A 23,542-nucleotide genomic window follows, 5' to 3' on the forward strand; every position below is an offset into this window, starting at 1 on the left:
AATCTCTCTCTCTCTCTCTCTCTCTCTCTCTCTCTCTCTCTCTCTCTCTCTCTCTCTCTCCTTTTTTTTCTTTCTTTTCTACCTTCTGTCGTTGTAGTGATTATGATTCATTTGCTGTGTTTTAACATGACAATACGAATACGCTTCAACAGTCGTAACGTCACTTCCTTCCTAATGACGCATGGTAACTTAGTAACACTGGCTCTAAACTATCGGAACAACGGCGGACGTCCGTATGAAATATTTCTCCGGCGAGCATAAAAGCGTATCCAGAGGAAGAAAAAAACCCCCCAGAAATTTGATCATGTTTTGACTTTTACACATTCTGATCACAAGGCATATGAAAAGTTCTAGCCAGCATGAAGAATAAAAAGTAATGATTTTATTTGTTTAGAACCAAGATGGCCGCCGTTGCCGGGCGGCGTGACATCAGACTACTGAATTGCCCTCCGGAGCCGTCCAGCGGCCTAGGGAAGCCGTCCGGAGGTCATCTAAAGCACTCTCAAGGCATCCGTAGGCCCTCAGAGCTGTACGAAGCTTTCCAGAAGTTGTCCGAAAGGGAGGCCTTCCGAAAGCTCCCCGTGCTGACATTTCTTTCAATCGGTAAAACTAATGGGAGCGATCTTATATTCATGTTTTCGTCTAACCAAGTCATCAATCACATGATTTGTTGCTGTCTAACGATTGGATATTTCTTAACAAATGTGAATACGCTGCTTTGTTTATAAAAGTTGTAAACATACCCACGTGTCAAGATGAACGAAATGACCAATCGTGATGTTCGATATTTCAAAAACTGTGAACACTTTTCACTATGTGGGTCACTTTGAGCACATATTCCACTGTTACCAATGACTCGAGCACATTGCCGTCCATAGCCTCCGGAGGCCTCGGGAAGACAAAAAGATCATTGGTACTGATCGATAAATATTACAGCTCTTCGTACAGCTCTGAGGGCCTCCGGATGACTTGAGAATGCTTTAGATGCGGCTATATTGTCTTGTGGTATGACACTCGCTTTCGGATCAGAAGGTCCTGGGTTCGAGCCTCGCGCTCGGCGCATAGTTGAGTCCTTGGAAAAGGCGCTTTACTCACATTCTCTCACCGTACTCAGGTGTAAAATGAGTACCTGGCCGTTAACAGCGTTGTCTTTGTCCGAAAAATTGTAATATCGCCTAACAGGCGTCATGTCCCGCCCTACATGTTAAATTTTGCTATTGACCAGGGACCCCTTGTAAAGCGCTTTGAGCACATTTAGTGGATATTGCGCTATATAAAGCTCAATTTTAGATGACCTTCGGACGGCTTCCTGAGGCCGCTGGACGGCAGTTAGTAGGACCCAATATAACTGTCCTGGGTGCAGTTCCTGACCTCCAGTAGTGGGCAGGGAGGCACTAACTGCGTCTTCTATCCCCCTATATCTGTTTTCCAACATGATTTCTGTCTTTGTCTTGGGATGAGATTATTTGGTTTTGTCCTGGCCCTGGTCGGATACCCTAGCTGGGAGGGAAACAAGTCAACTTTATAGTTAGAGTTTTGGAAGATGACATTTCTTTTCTTGTTAATCATCTATCTGCTTCGCATTGTATTATTTTAAAAAAAATGCTTCTATATGATGACAAATTAAATAAATATACGCCTGACAAAAGATCAACGGTGAAAATACAAATTGAAAGAATACTGGGGATGTAGGAGCTTTCGGAATGTCTCCCTTTTACTTAATTCATGGTCAAACAAACACTTTAGCACTTAGACTTATGACTAACCGTTGTGCGCCGTATAATTTTTTTTTATTGACTCAAATAAGCACAATGTTCTCCACAAGGCTATATTTTTTAAAGAAAGAAAGAAAATATATATATATATGATTTGTAAACATTTGAGTGTATTCCTCTTAGTGGGAACCTGTGCTTGTGTCAGAATGAGACTTTTTGGTGATCTCAAACTAAGTACTTTGATGGTGCGCTCTTGAAATCTACATCTGTTTTCTATTTAAACCAACTCCCCTTTGTCTTGCCTTTTCATAGGTGCTTTAATTGTAATTCTAGAACTTTTTACTGGCGTGAAACGGGCAATAGCAATGGCTTGCTATCCTTTGAATAGGATGCTAGTCCATCGCCAAGTATTTTCAGCCAGCTTTAACAGAACCCACCACCCAATTACTACTTGGTGACAAGGGGGGGGGGGGGGTGTCAGAAACAAATCTCGATTGCACCCGGGATCCATCTTAGTCCCTTTGCGTGTGAAGCGTGTTCTCTAACAACCCCTTCCTTGCACGTGATAAGCGTGTACAATATTGTAATTTTACACACTTGTGTTTTCCCTCAAATTACACATTAATTATTTGACCCATAGTGTGTATAGTGTATTTTTTTACTGGTATGTTTTTTTTAACAGGTGTGTTATTTTACTGGTGTGTTATTTTCCTGGTGTGTTTTTACTAATCGTGTGTTTTGCACATTGCTGTGTTTTTCTATTCTATTCTCATCAAGGGTAATCTGAGTGACGTAGTAGTAGATGATGGGGTAAGTCATGGAAGATATAATCATTATCGTCATCGTCATCATTATGTCTTTGTCATCATCATCATCATCATCATCATCATCATCATCATCATCATCACCACCATCATCGTCGTCGTCGTCGTCGTCGTCGTCATCGTCGTCGTCATCATCATCATTCATCATTGTCATATCGTCATCCTCATCATCATCATCATCATCATCATCATTCATCATTCTCATATCATAATCATCATTATCATTATCATTATCATTATCATCATCCTAATCCTCCTCATCATCATCATCGTCATCATCATCATCATCATCGTCATCATCTTCATATCATCACCACAATAATACATGGCGGACGATCACCGAAACAGAATAAAAGATTTGAGTTGTTAGAAATGATCCCCTTTGGTTTTACTATAGATACGAGAGTAGTATGCGCTTGGCTAAGAAGCTACAACATTGCCATCCGGAAATATAACAGACCAACACATAAAACTATGTTTTAACCTTGAACGTTTATAGTCTGGTTAATACAGTTTAGTAAGAATTAATTATAAACATGGATGGCAAAAAGCAATAACAAAGACGTGAGTGACTTCATACTATCTATTGAATGCGACTAACTCTTCACTATGTGTTCTTGTGGTATGGCACTCGCCTTCGGATAGAAAGGTCCTCGGTTCGAGTCCCGCTCTGAGCGGCGCATTGTTGAGTCTTCGGGAAAGGCTCTTTACTCACATTCTCTCACCGTACTCAGCTGTAAAATGAGTACCTGGCCGTTAACAGCGTTGTCTGTGTCTGACATTTTTTTTTTGTAATATCGCCTAACACGTGTCATGTCTCGTCCTACATGACAATTGTTGCTGTTGGTCAGGGACCCCTTGTAAAGCGCTTTGAGCACGTTTAGTGGATATTGCGCTATATAAAAGCTCAAGTTTTTTAAGTTGTTTTGTTTTTGTATTGGGATGCAATAGATATTTACTTGTTTATTCATTTATGTATTTATGTATCTATGTATGTATTTATTTAGTTATTTATCTATTTATCCACAGGGCTTAAGAATGACAACCCCGGACAACATGTTTTCCAACAAGACAAAAATAGCAGGGTTATCTACCATGACGAGACTGGAGATAGGGAAGGAGGAAGGTAGGGGGGGAGGGGGGGGGGGGGGGGAGACTCAATAGGGAATGAGATTAGCGGAAGAGTAGCGTCCCTTGATTAGCCTCCGAGGACGAGAGACGCATGCGCGAACCAACATGACGTTCTCTCTCTAATAACTTTTCCGTCGGTGACGTCACAGACTATGGGTGACGTCCAATCAAGGGACGTTACTCTTCCGCTAATCTCATTCCGTATACAACACACAGATTTTTGGTATTGATGCTATGCGTTTTGGTAAAATACTCACGACATCCGCCAGCCGCGATATAACACAAAGCTATGACGTGTAACCTGAAATGTTTATAGACAGTATGCGCATGACGAAGAAGCTCACAACATTGCCATCCGGAAGTATTACGGACCAACACACAAAACTGTGTGTCTCCATGAACGTTTACAGACTGGTTAATACAGATTAGTGAGAATTACTCATAAACGCGGATGGCAAAAAACAACAACAAAGACCCGAGTGACGTCAACTTCATTCTATCTATAATGGCGCCGATATGACCTCAATATGTTGCAAGCGCCGTAAAATCCTTAAAAACAAACAAAGACTGTACCGCTGAGCAAGTTAACCATCTCCTTACCAATTATAGGAAAATCGTCACATTCGTTACGATTAAAGCCAACAATTTTCTTATACAAATTTCTCTTGTACGTCATAAAATTTAAAGAAAATGAACAGTGTGTTGTAGAGCATGTTTTGCTATTGATATTATGCGCTTGGCTAAGAAGCTCATAACATTGACATCCGGAAGTATAACGGACCAACACAAAAAACTCAGTGTATCCATGAACGTGTATAGTCATGTTAATACAGTTCAGTGAGCATTACTCATAAACGCGGATGGCAAAAAAAAAAAAACAATAACAAAGACCTGAGTGACGTAATCTTTGAACTATCTATAGAAATTATGTATTGCAAGAACTTTACTGCTATTGTGTTTGAGTGGTAAAAATATCTATTTTTGTGTCAGTTGGGTGTGAAATTTTGGGGAAAATCCGGAAATTGTCTGGTAAAGAGAGAATTAACGATTAGATACCATTACGTACGTAGAAAAAAAATTGAGCTTTTCAAAAGGGCAATATCAATTAAATGTGCTCAAAGCGCTTTACAAGGGTCCCTGATCAACAGCAACACGTGACATGTAGAACGAGACATGACGCCTGCTGTTAAGCGATATAACAATTATTTTCCGACAGAGACAACGATGTTAACGGCCGTGTAATCATTTTTCACCTGAGTACGGCGAAAGAATGTGAGCAATTAAAGAGCCTTTTCCAAGGACTCAACTATGCCCCGAGCGAGGCTCGAACCCAGGACCTTTGCGATCCGAAAGCGTTTGTCATACCACACGACCACATAGCCTCACAAAAGATAATACCGTTTTTAATAAAGTGGGTCACAACTATGTCTCATGTTGTGTTTTTTTGTTTGTTTTGTTTTTCTTCTTCCCAGGAGCTTTGACTGAGCAGCAAGGAATGGATGGATGTTTCGTCATATTCTGGATTGACGGACCTCAAACGTTTTCCCTACCCCTAGCACTTAATGATTCGGTCACGTACAATCCAGTTATAACTCCTGCTGGTAGGGAGGGTACTCACACTGTCTGTATATTATTTTGTCGTCGTCGTCGTCATTTTCATCAGTATCATTACCATCACCACTACTGCCATCTTCATCATTTTCATCATTATTATTATCATCATCGTCGTCGTCATCGTCATCATCATCACCATCATTATCATCATCATCATCATCGTTATCCTCCTCCTCTTCTCTTCCTCCTCCTCCTCATCACATTCATCATCATCATCATCATCATCATTATCATCATCATCATTATCATCATTATCATCATCATCATCATCATCATCATCATCATCATCATCATCATCATCATCATCATCATCATCATCATCATCATCATATCACCTCCATCACTACCATCATTACCATTACCACCACCTCAACTACCAGCACCACCAAAACCACCACCACCACCATTTTGCTTCAACCCCCCCCCCCCCTCCCCCTCCCTATCTGTTTCTCCTCTCCTCTCCCACCAGATTCAGACTTTATTCGTAGCCCGACGCCACCCACCACCCCAAAACTCACCACTCACATCATCACAGAGCCAACAACAACAACTACAACGACCACGACAACAACCAGCACAGGTCAGTTTTACCGTAGCCCTAACCCTAACCCTACCCTAACCATCGTTAAGTTATAGCCTGGCACTGACCAAAAAATGACGTCAAAATGCCAGTCTTTTGCCACACAAGAAAACAAATCGTGAGTTGTATTCAATAGTTCAACCACTGAAATAACTTGTTTCCATGAGCTCTACTAACGACAACTCACTAGACGCTACACAAACCTAAAAAATGACGTCAAACTGCCAGTCCTAAAGGGTTCCAATGTCAGGCTATATAGATAGTATGCGCTTGGCTAAGAAGCTCATAACATTGCCATCCGGAAGTATAACGGACCAACACACAAAACTGTGTGTATCCATGAACATTTATAGTCTGGTTAATACACTATAGTGAGAATCACTCACAAACGCGGATGGCAAAATACAATAACAAAGGCTTGAGTGACGTCAACTGCATACTATCTATATGTTAACGATCAGAACGTAGCCATCGTTAAGTTATAGCCTGACACGGAAATCCAAAAAAGACTGGCATTTTGACGTCATTATTTGGTTTTTGCACCGCCTAGTGAGTTGTCGTTAAGCTCATGGAAACAAGTTATTTCATTGGTTGAACTATTGAATACAACTCACGATTTGTTTTCTTTTGTGGCCAAAGACAGGCATTTTGACGTCATTTTTTGGTCAGTGTCAGGCCGTAGCCATCGTTAAGTGAGACCCTGACACTGAAACCCAAAAAGACTGGCATTTTGACTTCATTATTTAGTTTTTGCACCACCAAGTGAGTTGTCGTTAGTAAAGCTCATGGAAACAAGTGGTCCCATTGGTTGAACTATTGAATACAACTCACGATTTGTTTTCTGTTTTGGCCAAAAACTGGCATTTTGACGTCATTGTTTTGGTCAGTGTCAGGCTATAAGTTAACGATGTTATGGGTTTACCCGTGGCCTTCGTAAAGTTATGGCCTGATACTGACCAAAAAATGACGTCAAAATGCCAGTCTTTTGCCACAAAAGAAAACAAATCGTGAGTTGTGTTCAATAGTTCAACCAATGGAATAATTTGTTTCCATGAGCTCTACTAACGACAACTCACTAGACGGTGCAAAAACAAAATAATGACGTCAAACTGCCAGTCCTTTTGGATTTCAGTGTCAGGTTTTAACGATGGCTACGGTTTTACCCCCTTTCACTGACTGGGTGGGGTTTTCCTTGGCCTCCCATAGTGGGCAGGTTGGCACTTAGTGTGTCTTCTATCCCCTTATAGCTGCTTTCATATTTGCTTTCTGTCTTTGACTTGGAACAGGATTACTTGGTTTAGTCCTGGCCCTGGCCGGAGTTCTTGAGTGGGAGGGAAACAGTCAAATGTATACTTATTGTTTTGGGAGATGATATTTTATTCCTTGTAAATCATCTCTCTGTTATGTATTATATTTGTTATTTTGAATGTATAATGGAAGCATTTGAGTTGGATCTTGTGCTTGTGTCCGGATGAGACTTATAGGTGATCTCAAACTAAGTACATTGATGGTATGCTCTTGGAATCTACATCTGCTCCCTATTTGTTCCTAGTTCCCCTTTGTCTTACTTTTTCTTGGGTGCTTTAATTGTCATTCTAGAATTTGACTATCCCATTTTCTTCCTTTTTACTGGCGCTGATATAACCTAAATTTAAATGTGTTGCAAGCGCCGTAAAACTCTTTAAAAACAAACAACAAACCTTTTCACTAAATCATAGTCAATAGTCACATGGAATAGATGCGTTGGTATGATTGATCTGGCGGGTAGAATTTGTGAGGATTTTATTTAAAATTAATCCTATCAATGCTCACTCATTCAACCCACTCCGGGCCTGCTGCTGGCACTTGAGGCGAAAAAATATTACCCTAAGTCCATATTATGTGACCCTTCGTCTCGGCACGGTATTATGTCGGGATGAATTGGACCCCGAAAAGTGACTTTAGAATTGAATTGATAGTAAATACCAATTTTTGAGATTTTGCATTGTGAGAAATTGTCTTCATTCTCTAACATTACAAATCGAAACAAACCCCCAAGTTTCATGTTTTTGTCAATAAATTCAATTTTTTGCACTCAATACATCCCGACATAATACCGTTTAGAGACGGTGGGTCACATAAAAAGAGTTCATGATTCTAATTTAAACCTTAATTTTTAAAGACAAAACATGCCATACCCGTCCCCTACAAATAATACTCGATCTTCGTATGTCGGTAAATTTATGCTGAGTATAGGGAATGAGATTAGCGGAAGAGTAGCGTCCCTTGATTGGAAGTCACTGGAGAAGTTATTTGTAAACAAACCAACTACAAGCCAAGCGCTCCAAATACAAGATTTGTTATTCATATTTCTGTACAAAAATGCATATCATAAAAAAACGTTATGCATTTTTGTACAGAAATATGAATAATAAATTTTGTATTTGGAGCGCTTGGCTTGTAGTTGGTTTGTTTACAAATAACTTCTCCACCGGTGACGTCCAATCAAGGGACGCTACTCTTCCGCTTATCTCATTCCCTATTGAATATAGTCAAGAAAATAAAAAGAAAGAAAGAAAGAAGGAAATGTAAAATTTTGAGATTTATGTGAGGATTTTTTAATTTTTTTTTTTTTTTTGGGGGGGGGGGGGGGGGGGTGAGTACAATTTCTTGAAGCGTAAACCGCCCCCTATTCCACCAAAATTGTTTTGAAAATTCCTGATTAGTTTAAAGTCAGTTTCACCTGACATACGTTATGATTAAATCGATGGCGGAGTCATCTATATGTGACCCTCCGTCTCAAAACGGTATTATGTCGGGATGATTCAGACCCCAAAAAGTGAATTTAGAGATAGATTGATGAGAAATTGGACCTTAGAAGTTTTTGCAATGCAGGAAATAGTCTTTATACTCCATCAGAACGTACAGAATTAAACCCAAGTTGGATATTTGTGACTATGAATTCAATTTCCCTTACCGAGTGGATCCCGACATAATAGCGCTTCGATACGGTGGGTGCTTGCTTGAACGTCCTTAGCTTTCAATTTGTTTTTAAATTCAAATTTAGAAAATAACGCCACTTTATCTATACTTCCCATACACTCATACAGAGACGCAACCAACCGCAGCCCCACAACCTACTCAACAACAGACCGCTTCGTCTCAACAATCTACAACCACTTTATCTCCACCGACCACCAGTTCAAAGGCTACAACTCAACAAACTCCTTCGGCTGAACCATCAACAGCATCATCATCTACAACCCTAGCCCCTCAATCTCAACAATCAACAGTATCAACATCTACAACCCAAGCCCCTCAATCTCAAACATCAACAGTATCAACATCTACAACCCAAGCCCCTCAATCTCAAACATCAACAGTATCAACATCTACAACCCAAGCCCCTCAATCTCAACAATCAACAGTATCAACATCTACAACCCAAGCCCCTCAATCTCAAACATCAACAGTATCAACATCTACAACCCAAGCCCCTCAATCTCAACAATCAACAGTATCAACATCTGCAACCCAAGCCCCTCAATCTCAACAATCAACAGTATCAACATCTGCAACCCAAGTCCTTTCGTCTCAACCATCCACTGTCCCAGAGGTCACAACTCAACATGCTTCGACTGCCCATTCGACAACTGCCGGTACTAGCCAATCCCCAACAATGCCTACCTCCACCACAAAACCCATGACAAGCACTGGGACCACTTCAGTACAAACCCCTGTATCTTCTGGACCTGACAGCAAATCGTCTACAACAACCGCCTCAGGTCCAGCTGATGCTTCAAGCACTAGTACAAAACATCCCACAACCACATCTGGTGCAGCTGGCGTGTCCATAACATCTACAGAACATTCATCAACCACATCAGGTGCAGTTGACGTTTCAAGCAAATCTACAGTTCATTCAACAACCATATCTGGTGCTGCTGGCGTTTCTAGAACATCTGCAGATCATTCAACAACCACATCTGGTCCAGTTGATGTTTCTAGCTCATCTACAGAACATTCCACAACCACATCTGGTGCTGCTGGCGTTTCTAGTACATCTGCAGATCATTCAACAACCACATCTGGTCCAGTTGATGTTTCTAGCTCATCTACAGAACATTCCACAACCACATCTGGTGCTGCTGGCGCGTCCATAACATCTATAGAACATTCCACAACCACATCTGGTGCAGCTGGCGTTTCAAGCAAATCTACAGAACATTCCACAACCACATCTGGTGCAGCTGGCGTTTCAAGCAAATCTACAGAACATTCAACAACCACATCTGGTGCAGCTGGCGTTTCTAGAACATCTACAGAACATTCAACAACCACATCTGGTCAAGCCGGCGTTTCAAGAACATCTACAGAACATTCAACAACCACATCTGGTGCAGCTGGCGTTTCAAGCACATCTACAGAACATTCAACAACCACATCTGGTCCAGTTGATGTTACAAGAACATCTACAGAACGTTCAACAACATCTGGTCCAGCTGGCGTTTCTAGAACATCTACAGAACATTCAACAACCACATCTGGTGCAGCTGGCATTTCAAGCACATCTACAGAACATTCATCTACCACATCTGGTCAAGCTGGCGTTTCCAGAAGATCTACAGAACATTCATCTACCACGTCTGGTCAAGCTGACGTTTCCAGAACATCTACAGAACATTCAACAACCACATCTGGTCCAGTTGATGTTACAAGAACATCTACAGAACATTCAACAACCACATCCGGTGCAGCTGGCATTTCAAGCACATCTGCAGAACATTCAACAACCACGTCTGGTCAAGCTGACGTTTCAAGCACATCTACAGAACATTCAACAACATCTGGTGCAGCTGGCGTTTCAAGCACATCTACAGAACATTCAACAAGCTTTGTATTTACCGAGCGTTCATCAACAATGTCATCCTCCACCACCACCACCAAACCTATGACAAGCACTGGCACCACTTCACTGCAAACCCCCGTATCTTCTGGACCTGAGGGTCAAACTTCCACAACAACAACCGCCTCGTCCACCACTACAGAAGGACCTATTGTAGTCTTCAGTAGCCAGTTTAGAATTACAGACGGATACGAATGGGTTCTTTCCCTGTCCAATCCAAGTGACCCAAGGACTATTGAGTTGATGGAAAACGTCAAAGGCTTGGTAAGCATAGTTGTTTTTTTTTTATTTCGTTATATATTTACGTCTTATTGGGGGTGAGGGATGGGGGTGTGTGTGTGGGGGGGGGGGGGGGGGGGGGGGGGGAGCAGTGTGATACGGTCTTTGCTTCGTACCCAGAAGGTGACAAATTATAATCCTTGCTTTTTGAGAGCTTAAGCAAGTCAACTTGCCTTAGTTCATTTTACGGGTTAATAATAACAATATATAGCACTTGTATAGGGCATAACCATGACTAGGCCATACCCAATGCGCTTCACAGTTACAAGAATGACAATCTAAAATATCACTAACACACAAATATACACACACATACACACACACAAACACACACACACACACACACACACACACACAAAGAGACACACTTTCAGTTATTACCCAAAAGAAGGAAACATATTTTTAAAAACATCTATATGTGACCCTCCGTCTCAAAACGGTATTATGTCGGGATGCTTTAGACCCCAAAAAGTGAATTTAGAGATAGAATGATGAGAAATTGGAGCTTAGAAGTTTTTGTAATGTAAGAAATAGTCTTTATACTCCACCATAACGTACAGAATTAAACCCAAGTTGGATATTTGTGGCTATGAATTCAATTTCCCTTACTGAGTGGATCTCGACATAATACCGCCTTGATACGGTGGGTCACATATCATAAAAGTATGAAACATTGACATAGACTTAAAATATATTCTTGTAAAAAAGTAATGTTTAAGCTTTGATTTCAAAACATCGACACATGAAGCTTCACAAATAGCTCTGGAAGAGGGTTCCATATTTGACGACTAAGTGTTGAAAACGAGCTACCTGTTTTGTGATTTTAAAAAAATGGAGCTTTTATATAGCGCAATATCCACTAAATGTGCTCAAAGCGCTTTACAAGGGGTCCCTGGTCAACAGCAACATTTAACATGGAGGACGGGACGTGCCGCCTGTTAGGCGATATTACAATTTGTCTGACAAAGACAACGCTGTTAACGGCCAGGTACTCATTTTACACCTGAGTACGGTGAGAGAATGTGAGTAAAGAGTCTTTTCCAATGACTCAACTATGCGCAGAGCGAGACTCGAAACCAGGACCTTCCGATCCGAAAGCGAGTGTCATACCACTAGACCACATAGCCGCACTCATTTCATGAGAACTAAAAGTTTAACATTCTCCCATAGTGGGCAGGGTGGCGCTTTCTGTGTCTTCTATCCCCCTATATCTCTTTTCCAACACGCGTTCTGTCTTTGTCTTGGGATGAGAGAACTTGGTTTTGTCCTGGCCCTGGTCGGATACCCTAGTTGGGAGGGAAATAGTCAAACGTATAGTTAGAGGTTTAGGAGAAAATTTGTTTTTCTTGTAAATTATCATTCTGTTATGCATTGTATTAGTTATGTTTTTATATATTATGATTTGTAAAAATTTGAGTGTTTTCCTCTAGGTGGGGACCTGTGCTTGTGTCAGGATGGGACTTTTAGGTGATCTCAAACTAAGTACACTGATAGTGTGCTCTTGGAATCTACATCTGTTTCCTATTTTAACTAATTTCCCTGTCTTACCTTTTCTTGGGGACTTTAATTGTAATTCTAGAACTTTTTACACTTCCATTTTCTTCCTTTTTACTGGCACTGATATGACCTAAATGTGTTGCAAGCGCCGTAAAACCCTTAATAACAATAATAACAAAAGTTCAACATTATATTTCTTTCAGCTTGTCGCAGTTTATTCTACCCAGCCTGGTTTTAAGAGTATCGACAACATTCGATTCACGTAAGTTTATTTTACCCGTCATATTTTTTTTTAGATTCATCACCACCAATATCACGTGACAACAGTGCGGCTATATGGTCCAGTGGTAGGACACTCGCTTTCGGATAGGAAGGTCCTGGGTTCGAGCCTCGCATAGTTGAGTCCTTGGAAAAGGCTCTTTACTCACATTCTCTCACCGTACTCAGGTGTAAAATGAGTACCTGGCCGTTTACAGCGTTGTCTCTGTTGGAAAATAAATATAAGATCGCCTAACAGGCGTCATGTACCGTCCTACATGTTAAATGTTGCTGTTGGCCAGGGACCCCGTATAAAGCGCTTTGAGCACGTTTAGTGGATATTGCACTATATCAAAGCTCAATTAAAAAAAAAACAAACCCCATGGTGGACAGGAGGTCGTATGCTGTATCTTCTGTTCCCTCATATCATATCATATATAATATCATATCATAATATCATATCAGCAATTGGGCTTTAAAACGGACCAAGTGTTCCTTAAATGCCCTTAAAACAAAATTCATAATATATTGGACATTACACATTGCTATGTTCTTTGAGATCAGAAATTTTTATAAGGGAGAAACAGATAAAATGGTAGAAGAAAATAAAAAAATAAAAACAAATAAAAGAGTGAAATATTTATTATTGACAAACCAGGGATGCTCAGTCATATTATAGGTATTTTAAAGCAAAAAAAAAAATTACCTATCAAGTGTGTTGTTCATAGTGGGCAGGGAGGCACTTACTACTGTGTCTTCTATCCCCCTACCTATATCTGTTTTCCTAATTGGTTTTTATCTTTGTCTTGGAATGAGATTACTTAGTTTTGTCCTGACCCTGGTCGGATACCCTAGGTGGGAGGGACAAATGTATGGTTAGAGTTTTGGGAGATGATATTTTTTCCCTTGTAAATCACCTCTCTGTTATCTATTGTTATTTCATTATTTTTAACATATGGGTGTAAACATTTGAGTGTATTCCTCTTTGTGAGATCATGTGTTTGTGTCTGGATGAGACTTTTAGGTGATCTCAAACTAAGTACTTTGATGGTGTGCTCTTGGAATCTTCATCTGTTTCCTATTTGAACCAATTCCCCTTTGTCTTACCTTTTCTTGGGTGCTTTAATTGTAATTCTAGAACATTTTAATATCATATTTTCATCATTTTTACCGGTGCTGATATGACTTTAATGTGTTGCAAGCGCCTCAAAACCCTTTAAAACAAACAACAAGTGCGTTGTTAAATTGATTAATATCTTTAGCAATTTCAGTTTTACATTTCCGACTGTTCCACGCGTTTTAGCAGTACGGAATATATGTGTCAGTACATGACTTAATCACTCGGAAGGTGAAAATTTTGGATTGCTTTTTTTTGCATTTTCTGAAAGAATATGCTCCCCAGAGCATTTTAATTTTTATTTGAAGTAAATCGGGTGATTTTTCTTGAAGTTATGGTCAGATGTATGGGAAAGGTATTCAGCAACTTTTCTCAAATTTCATACTTTTTCAACTTGACTAGCTGTAAAAAATATTTAAAAGTGAAATTAAGCTTTGATATTTCCCGAAGATGTACAAAAAGGGTTGATTTAATCATTTATGACAAAAACTCATTTTGGATAAAAAAAAATTGACATTCTAACTAACCTTGAACATATCTCAGTTCAAACCTTTTCACCATCCGACTGATTATGTCATTCACTGTACCATGTTATGTATAAATGTGCGCATTGAGCACTGTCTTTTCGGGACATGGACTTTATATATAATTAATTATTCTTATTCTTTATAACTGACAGGAAAGGAAGTGTTGTGGCAGATTATGACGTCACCTATGAATCAACCAGTAATGTGACAGCCAGTGATGTTACCAATGTCCTGAGCAATGCTCTGCAAGCTAATGGTGGAACACTGGGAAACTATACCATCCCTACCGAATCTCTATCAGCCACAGGTAGCATTTATTTTATGAGCTTTCTAATGGAAAAGCTGATTTGTTTTAAAAAAACACTTGAGTTTTTTTTTCTTTAAAGCGCAATATCCACTAGACATGCTGAAAGCTCTTTACAATGGGTCCTTAACCAACAGCAACACTTAACATGTAGGATTAGACATGATGCCTATGTGCATTATTACAATTTTCGGGACCGAAAGAACGCTGTTAACAACTGGGTACCAATTTTAGACCCCGAGTACGGTGAGAGAACGTGACCAAAGAGTCTTTTTCCAAGGACTCAACTATGCGCCGCTCAGAGCGGGACTCGAACCAAGGACCTTCCGATCATAGCAATAGATCACATAATGGCACAATAACATAAAATGAAAACAGTCATTAGATATTGTTTTGATATAACAGATTTGAAAAGATAACAGAAAACCAAACACAGAACGTTTCGGGCTCAAAGACCTTCTTCAGCCATTAACAAAAACATTATTTTTATTCTTTTTATTATTAGCTGAAGAAGGATTTTAAGCCCGAGACATTCCGTATTTGGTATTTTGTTCTCTTTTGAAGTTGTTTTAGCGGGTGGTTGGATGGGAGCATCACCCTTGAATCATATACCTATGATGTTCGCATGGGTGTACGATCCGATAGTGATGTCGTTTCTTCTTCTCTTTACTAGCCTATCCTGCTTCTTTGGTTTGTGATTGTATTTTTGACAGGGGATATTTTTTTTCTGTAAATCTCCTGCCTGTTTGTTCTTGGTTATTTATAATTTACCTTATGATATCTTTAGGTTATGATTTTGATTTACATTTGTACTATTTTTGTTAGATTGCTTGTTTTTTTGTTTCAGCGGTCTCTCATATAACCTCAATTGTGTTGGAAGAGACCTAAAGCAACAAACAAACAAAAAAGTTGTTTTATTCATTTTTGTTCATTTCTTTTTAGAATGAATACGATTTTAAATTAAAAAAAAATTCATATATAATTTTGAGCTCATGTTTTTTATTCTCCTAACCATCCATCTTTTCTAGAAGTTACCAGTGCCAAGTCCACTACAACCGCAAGAGCAACGCCAGCTTCTACAACACAAAAGTCATCAACCTCAGAACATTCCACAACCACCTCTGGTCCAGCTGACGTTTCTAGCACCACTGCAGAACATTCCACAACCACCTCTGGTCCTGCTGAAGTTTCGAGCACCACTGCAGAACATTCCACAACCACCTCTGGTCCTGCTGATGTTTCGAGCACCACTACAAAACATTCAACAACCACCTCTGGTCCTGCTGATGTTTCGAGCACCACTACAGAACATTCCACAACCACCTCTGGTCCTGCTGAAGTTTCGAGCACCACTACAGAACATTCAACAACCACCTCTGGTCCTGCTGATGTTTCGAGCACCACTACAAAACATTCAACAACCACCTCTGGTCCAGCTGTTTCGAGCACCAATACAGAACATTCCACAACCACCTCTGGTCCTGCTGTTTCGAGCACCACTACAGAACATTCCACAACCACCTCTGGTCCTGCTGAAGTTTCGAGCACCACTACAGAACATTCCACAACCACCTCTGGTCCAGCTGACGTTTCTAGCACCACTACAGAACATTCCACAAACACCTTTGGTCCTGCTGTTTCGAGCACCACTACAGAATATTCCACAACCACCTCTGGTCCTGCTGAAGTTTCGAGCACCACTACAGAACGTTCCACAACCACCTCTGGTCCAGCTGACGTTTCTAGCACCACTGCAGAACATTCCACAACCACCTCTGGTCCTGCTGTTTCGATCACCACTGCAGAACGTTCCACAACCACCTCTGGTCCAGCTGACATTTCTAGCACCACTACAGAACATTCCACAACCCCCTCTGGTCCTGTTGAAGTTTCGAGCACCACTGCAGATCATTCCACAACCACCTCTGGTCCTGCTGATGTTTCAAGCACCACAACAAAACATTCAACAACCACCTCTGGTTCAGCTGGCGGATCCACTACCACCAAAGAACAATCAACAACCACTACTGGAAGCACCACGACAGAACATTCAACAACCACTTCTGGTCCAGTTGCTGTTTCTAGCACATCTACAGAACATTCAACAACCACTGGAAGCAGCACGACAGAACATTCAACAACAACCACGGGTGGAAGCACCACCACAGAACAATCATCAACCACCTCTGGACCAACAAAATCGACATCCACATCAGCAGCGACATCTTCAACTTCAACTGAAGTACAAGACACAACAGCCACATCAGAACAACCGACAACAAGCATCACCCCCGCTGTTGTGACCAAGATCATTAAAGGCCAATTTACCATCACTGCCGGCTATGTTTGGAGCCCAGAGCTGGAGGATCCAACCGATCCAAAAACCAAAAACCTGGAAGCAGACGTCAACAGCCTGGTTTGTGTTATTTTGTTTCGTAAAATTGAGCTTTTATATAGCGCAATATCCACTAAATTTGCTCAAAGCGCTTTACAATGGGTCCTTGGCCAACAGCAACATTTAACATGTAGGACAGGAATTTTTTCGAACAGAGACAACGCTGTTTACGGCCAGGTACTCATTTTACACCTGAGTATGGTGAGAGAATGCGAGTAAAGAGCTTTCTCCGAGGACTCAACTATGTGCTGAGCGAGGCTCGAACCCAGGACCTTCCGATCTGAAAGCGAGTGTCATACCACTAGACCACCTAGCCGCACAAGAAAAGCAAGACAACTGGGAAGGGTTCTAATAAGGAATACGTGTAGATTCCAAGAGCACACTATCTGTGTTTCATCATATGTTAATTTGTCTGAGAATGGTATTCTGTCGTAATAAACAAGAGGACAAATAGGGATGTTGTGGCGGGGTCCCTTGGACTCCCATGGTGGGCAGGAGGTCACTGTGTCTTCTATCCCCTTATATCTGTTTTCCAACTTGCTTTCTGTCTTTGTCTTGGAATCGGATTGATTGGTTTTGTCATGGCCCTTACCGGAGACCTTAGCTAAGAGGGAACAGTCAATTGTTTAGTCTTTGTTTTGGGAATTTTTTTGTTTTGTTGCATTCTTGTTCGCCTGGTGATGAGGAAAAATAAAGAAAGAAAAAATGAAGAACACGTCTTGAAAAATACTCCCTGGGTGGGGTTCCTGACCTCCCATAGTAGACAGGGAGGTACTTACCGCGTCTTCTATTCCCTATATCTATTTTCCAACTTTCTGCTTTCTGTCTTTGTCTTGGAATGAGATTACTTGGTTTTGTCCTGGTCCTGGCCAGATGCCCTGGCTGAGAGGGAAACAGTCAAATGTATAGTTTGTTTTGGGAGATGATATTTTTTCCCTTCTAAATCATCTCTCTGTTATGCATTGTATTATGTTTTCTTTATAATATTATATATGATTTATAAAACATCTGAGTGTATTCCTCTTAGTGGGGACCTGTGCTTGTGTCTGGATGAGACTTTTAGTGATCTAAAACTAAGTACTTTGATAGTGTGCTCCTGGAATCCACACCTGTTTCTTATTTGAACAAATTCCCCTTTGTTTTACCTTTTCTTGGGTGCTTTCATTGTAATTCTATAACTTTTTACTATCCCATTTTCTTCCTTTTTACTGGCGCTGATATAACCTTAATGTGGTGCAAGCGCCGTAAAACCCTTGAAAACAAACTGATAAAACAAAAATCCTCCTGGCAAAAAGCGTAATCTTTTTAGGTCCTCACAACAACTTTAGTTTAAAAGATAATTTGTGACCCAACGTTTCAAAACGGTATTATGCCGGGATGGACCAGATACTAAAAAGTCAAATTATAGTTAAACTGGTCAAAAATAGAAAACGTTGGTATTTAACACAGTAAAATATGATATTCCTTCTCCTCTATAAAGCATATAAACTCAACTTATGCATGATATTTCTGGCTACAAATTCCATTTTCAGCATCTTAGTCATCCCGACTTAATACCGTTTTGAGACGAGGGGTCACATTTCAGATGACGAAACTTTATGATCTCTGCATAAGTTTTGTTGTTTTTGTTTTTTTTTGTTGCTTTCAGCTCGTCGAAATCTACAAAAACACGCCAGGGTTCCAGTCCGTCGAGAACGTACGATTCAGGTTGGTAGGGTCTTGAGGATATTTTTTTTTTCTCCATTCATTTCTTTTGGGTTTGTTACACGCTTTCGTTTCTAGCGATACTGTGATTTATTCATCATCATCATCATCATCATCATCATCATCATCATCATCATCATCATCATCATCATCAAATATTATTATTATTATTATTATTATTATTATTATTATTATATTATTATTATTATTATTTTTGTTTTTGTTATATTATATTATTATTATTATTATTATTATTATTATTATTATTATTATTATTATTATTATTATTATTATTATTATTATTATTATTATTATTATTATTATTATTATTATTATTATTTATTATTATTATTATTATTATTATTATTATTATTATTATTACCATTCTCATTATCATCATCATCGTCATCATCAACAGTAGCATCGCCATCATCATTGTCATCGTCATTATCATCATCATCATCATCATCATCATTACCACACACCACCACAATTCACCTTTCCTCCCATCCTCCTCCACCCCCCCCCCCCTTCCTACGCAGGCAGGTTATAGTCAACTTCGACCCGTTACGATAAGGCAAGCACCTCACGTCGCGGCACGTAAGACATCATGAACGGGGGCCTCGCGTCCTGAAACACGCAGACTCAGTATGCAACGGTGAGCGTCGTTTATGTCACTCGATGACTCAATATGAACACTGTCAGTTGTTTAAGTATATATATGTTTGAACAAATGGATTGATATTATTATAATACACTACAGACAGATGATGTGGTGATGAAGTGATGATGAGATGATGATGATGTGATGATGATGATAGTGATGATGATGATGATGATGATGATGATGATGATGATGATGTGATGATGGATGATGTGATGATGATGATGTATGATGATGATGATTGATGATGATGATGATGATGATGATGATGATGTGATGATGATGATATGATGATGATGATGATGGTGATGATGAGATGATGATGAGATGATATGAGATGATGATGATGATGATGATGATGATGATGATGATGATGATGGATGATGATGATGATTGATGATGAGATGATGATGATGATGATGGATGATGATGATGATGATGATGATGATGATGATGATGATTGATGATGATGATGATGATGATGATTGATGATGATGGGATGATGATGATGATGATGATGATGATGGATGATGATGATGATGATGATGAGATGATGAGTGATGATGATGATGATGATGATGATGGATGATGATGATGATGAATGATGATGTGTGATGAATGATGATGATGATGATATGATGATGATGATGATGATGTTTGATGATGGATGATGATGGGTGATGATGATGATGGATGATGTGATGTGAATGATGATGAATTGATGATGAGTGGATGATGGTGATGATGGTGATGATGGTGATGGTGATGTGATGATGATGATGATGGTGATGATGATGATGATGATGGTGATGATGATGATGATGATGATGATGATGATGATGATGATGATGATGATGATGATGATGATGATGATGGTGATGATGATGATGATGGTGATGATAATGATGATAATGAGGATGATGAAGACGATAATGACTTGAACCACCACACCATTCTATGACCCAAAAGTGCTGCAAAGGAATATATAAGGAGTTGACTTTCTAAACTTACTAGGTCCGATTTTTATCAATCTGAGAAAACTGCAGTTTTTTGGTCTTATATTTAGAGACTTAAAGAGGGAAAAAAAACTTGTCCTTTTTTGTCTTATAGAAAAAAAACTTGAGTGTTTTGAAACGTCAAAATTTCACCTTTGATTCTAAAGTGTCCAACAGATTGCTTGAGAATTTTAGCGTATTTTACTTTCTATGATTTATTTATTGACTCAAAGAGGAAAACACCAATCTTGTTTGTCTCATAGAACAAAAACCTTGAGTGTTTTGAAACGTCGAAATGTCTCCTGTGATTCTAGATATTGCTTGAGAGTGTTAATGTATCTTCTATCTATGATTTATTTATATTTAGAGACTTAAAGAGGGAAAAAACTTGACCTTTTAAAACAATTTATAGAACAAAAACCCTGAGTGTTTTGAAAGTTATGAATATCTCCTGTGATTCTAAAGTATCAAACACATTGCCTGAGAATTTTAGCGTATTTTACTTTCTATGATTTATTTATTGACTCAAAGAGGAAAACACCAATCTTGTTTGTCTCATAGAACAAAAACCTTGAGTGTTTTCAAACTTTCAATTTTCTCCAATGATTCCAAAGTGTCCAATAGATTGCCTGAGAGTGTTAATGTATTTTCTATCTACGATATATGTATTGACTCAAAGAGAACATGGTTTCTTGTTTGAACCATACAGAACAAAAACCATGAGTGACTTGAAACGTCGAAATTTTTCCTGTGATTCTAATGTGTCCAATAGATTGCTTTGCTTGGGAGTGTTAACGTATTTTCTATCTATGATTTATTTATTGACTCAAAGAGGAAAACACTGATTTGCTTGCCTCATAGAACAAAATCCCTGAATGTTTTGAAAGTTATGAATATCTCCTGTGATTCTAAAGTGTCCAGCACATTGCCTGAGAGTGTTAAGGTATTTTCTATCTATGTTTGTTTGTTTGTTTTAAGGGTTTTACGGCGCTTGCAACACAATTAGGTCATATAAGCGCCAGTAAAAAGGAAGAAAATGGGATAGTAAAAAGTTATAGAATTACAATTAAAGCACAAAAGAAAAGGTGAGACAAAGGTGAATTGGTTCAAATAGGAAACAGATGTAGATTCCAAGAGCACACTATCAAAGTACTTAGTTTGAGATCACCTAAAAGTCTCATCCAGACACAAGCACAGGCCCGAACTAAGAGGAATACACTCAAATGCTTACAAATTATATAATATAATATGTAAATTAAGCATAATACAATGCATAACAGAGATGATTTACAAGGAAAAAAATATCACCTCCCAAAACAATAACTATGCACTTGACTGTTTCCCTCCCAGCCAGGACCCTGACCAGGGCCAGGACAAAACCAAGTAATCTCATTCCAAGACAAAGACAGAAAGCATGTTGGAAAATAGATATATGGGGATAGAAGACACAGTATGTACCTCCCTGCCTGCTATGGGAGGTCAGGATCCCCACCCAGTTTTCTATCTATAATAATAATAATAATAATAATAATAATAATAATAATAATAATAATAATAATAATAATATTATAATAATAATAATAATAATAATAATAATAATAATAATAATAATAATAATAATAATAATAATAATAAATAATAATAATAATATATAGTCTATTCATTTAAAAAAATGGAAATTCGTTTACAGACGTGGCATGCATGAAAATGTATAAACAAAAAGTTGAGAATCTATGGCGACAATGTATACATATTTATAATATTTGCAAATGCACAAAAAATGTAAAAGTGTTTTGAAATTTCCAATTTTCTCGCGTGATTCTAAAGTATCGAATAGATTTCTTTGCTTGATATTGTTATTTACTTTCTATGATTTATTTATTGACTCAAAGAGGAAAACACCGATCACAGAACAAAAACCTTGAGTGTTCTGAAACTCCCAATTTTCCCCAAGGATTCCAAAGATGTCCATTGGCTTACTTGAGGGTTTTGGAATTGCTATATATAGATAAGATATGACTTAGTAGGTTCTGAAAGCTACCTCTTCATATATAAGTATTTATTTCAGACTACTCCTAAAGGTCGGTTTTACTCCAGGAATAAGTTAATTTGGAAAAAAAAAGTTTTGATCAGTTGAATAATGTAAAATAAACAACAACAAAAAATCAATAAATAAAATCAACAAACAAAAAAAAACAACAACAAAAAACAACAAAACAAAACAACAAAAAACAAATCCAAGAAACTGGCGATTTAGCTCCAACAGAGTAGCAGAGATAGTCCCGACTTTTTCTGCAAGACAAATTATAGGCGTGGTATCAAAGGTTATGTTTTTTAGTTATTGCATGTTAATGGTAGTTGAAAAAAACTATCTAGATATGTACATGCTCATTTTAAATACAATTTTTTTTTCCAATTTCGAAAAGTAGCAAAAATCTCTAGGATTGCGTGAGTTAAACAAATCCATGCCTATTAATTTTGATGCGGGGATCGTCAGTTTTTGGTATAGTTTTCATTATTTAACCAGCAAAATAGATTTTAAAGCGAACTCTTTCCTTATTTTTTCCCCCTAAACAATTAATTTAGTATTAGAGTATTTTCTGTGGCGAACGTTACAAAAACTACCGTTTGCCTCTTCCTCATTTCATTATTAAAGTGTGACCCCTCGTCTCAAAACGGTATTAAGTCGGGATGACTAAGATGCTGAAAATCGAATTTGTAGCCAGAAACATCATGCATAAGTTGAGTTTATATGCTTTATAGAGGAGAAGGAATATCAAATTTTACTGTGTTAAATACCAACGTTATATATTTTTGACCAGTTTACTATACTTTGAGTTTTTAGCATCTGGTCCATTCCGACATAATACCGTTTTGAGACGAGGGGTCACTTTTTGCTGTTCTATTTTCTGTCTATTTTTCTCATCCTATCTGTCACACAGTTTAACGTGTATTTTATTTTAAATTTAAAAAAAAAGCAATTTGAAAACTTTATCTTTAAACATGTATCAATCCCCCCCCCCCCCCCCCCCCCCCAATCGTCATGCAGCATC

General features: G+C 38.8%; 1 protein-coding gene across 1 annotated transcript in view; it reads left to right on the top strand.

Annotated features, from left to right (window-relative positions):
- Positions 1-22,414, top strand: part of LOC144960440 (uncharacterized) — an 83,647-nt gene extending 61,233 nt beyond the window's left edge. The window contains exons 4-15 of the mRNA XM_078893521.1: positions 2,493-2,525; positions 3,569-3,665; positions 5,143-5,271; positions 5,754-5,864; positions 8,954-11,013; positions 12,729-12,787; positions 14,580-14,734; positions 15,760-17,147; positions 18,775-18,833; positions 21,021-21,132; positions 21,322-21,432; positions 22,382-22,414. Coding sequence (XP_078749647.1) covers positions 2,493-2,525; positions 3,569-3,665; positions 5,143-5,271; positions 5,754-5,864; positions 8,954-11,013; positions 12,729-12,787; positions 14,580-14,734; positions 15,760-17,147; positions 18,775-18,833; positions 21,021-21,132; positions 21,322-21,432; positions 22,382-22,414 — 4,347 coding nt within the window. The remainder of the gene's footprint in view (positions 1-2,492; positions 2,526-3,568; positions 3,666-5,142; positions 5,272-5,753; positions 5,865-8,953; positions 11,014-12,728; positions 12,788-14,579; positions 14,735-15,759; positions 17,148-18,774; positions 18,834-21,020; positions 21,133-21,321; positions 21,433-22,381) is intronic.
- Positions 22,415-23,542: the final 1,128 nt, after the last annotated feature.

Source organism: Berghia stephanieae, chromosome 15, assembly GCF_034508935.2.
Source record: "Berghia stephanieae isolate SIO BIC M18660-M18661 chromosome 15, UCSD_Bste_1.3, whole genome shotgun sequence".
Lineage (NCBI taxonomy): Eukaryota > Metazoa > Mollusca > Gastropoda > Nudibranchia > Aeolidiidae > Berghia > Berghia stephanieae.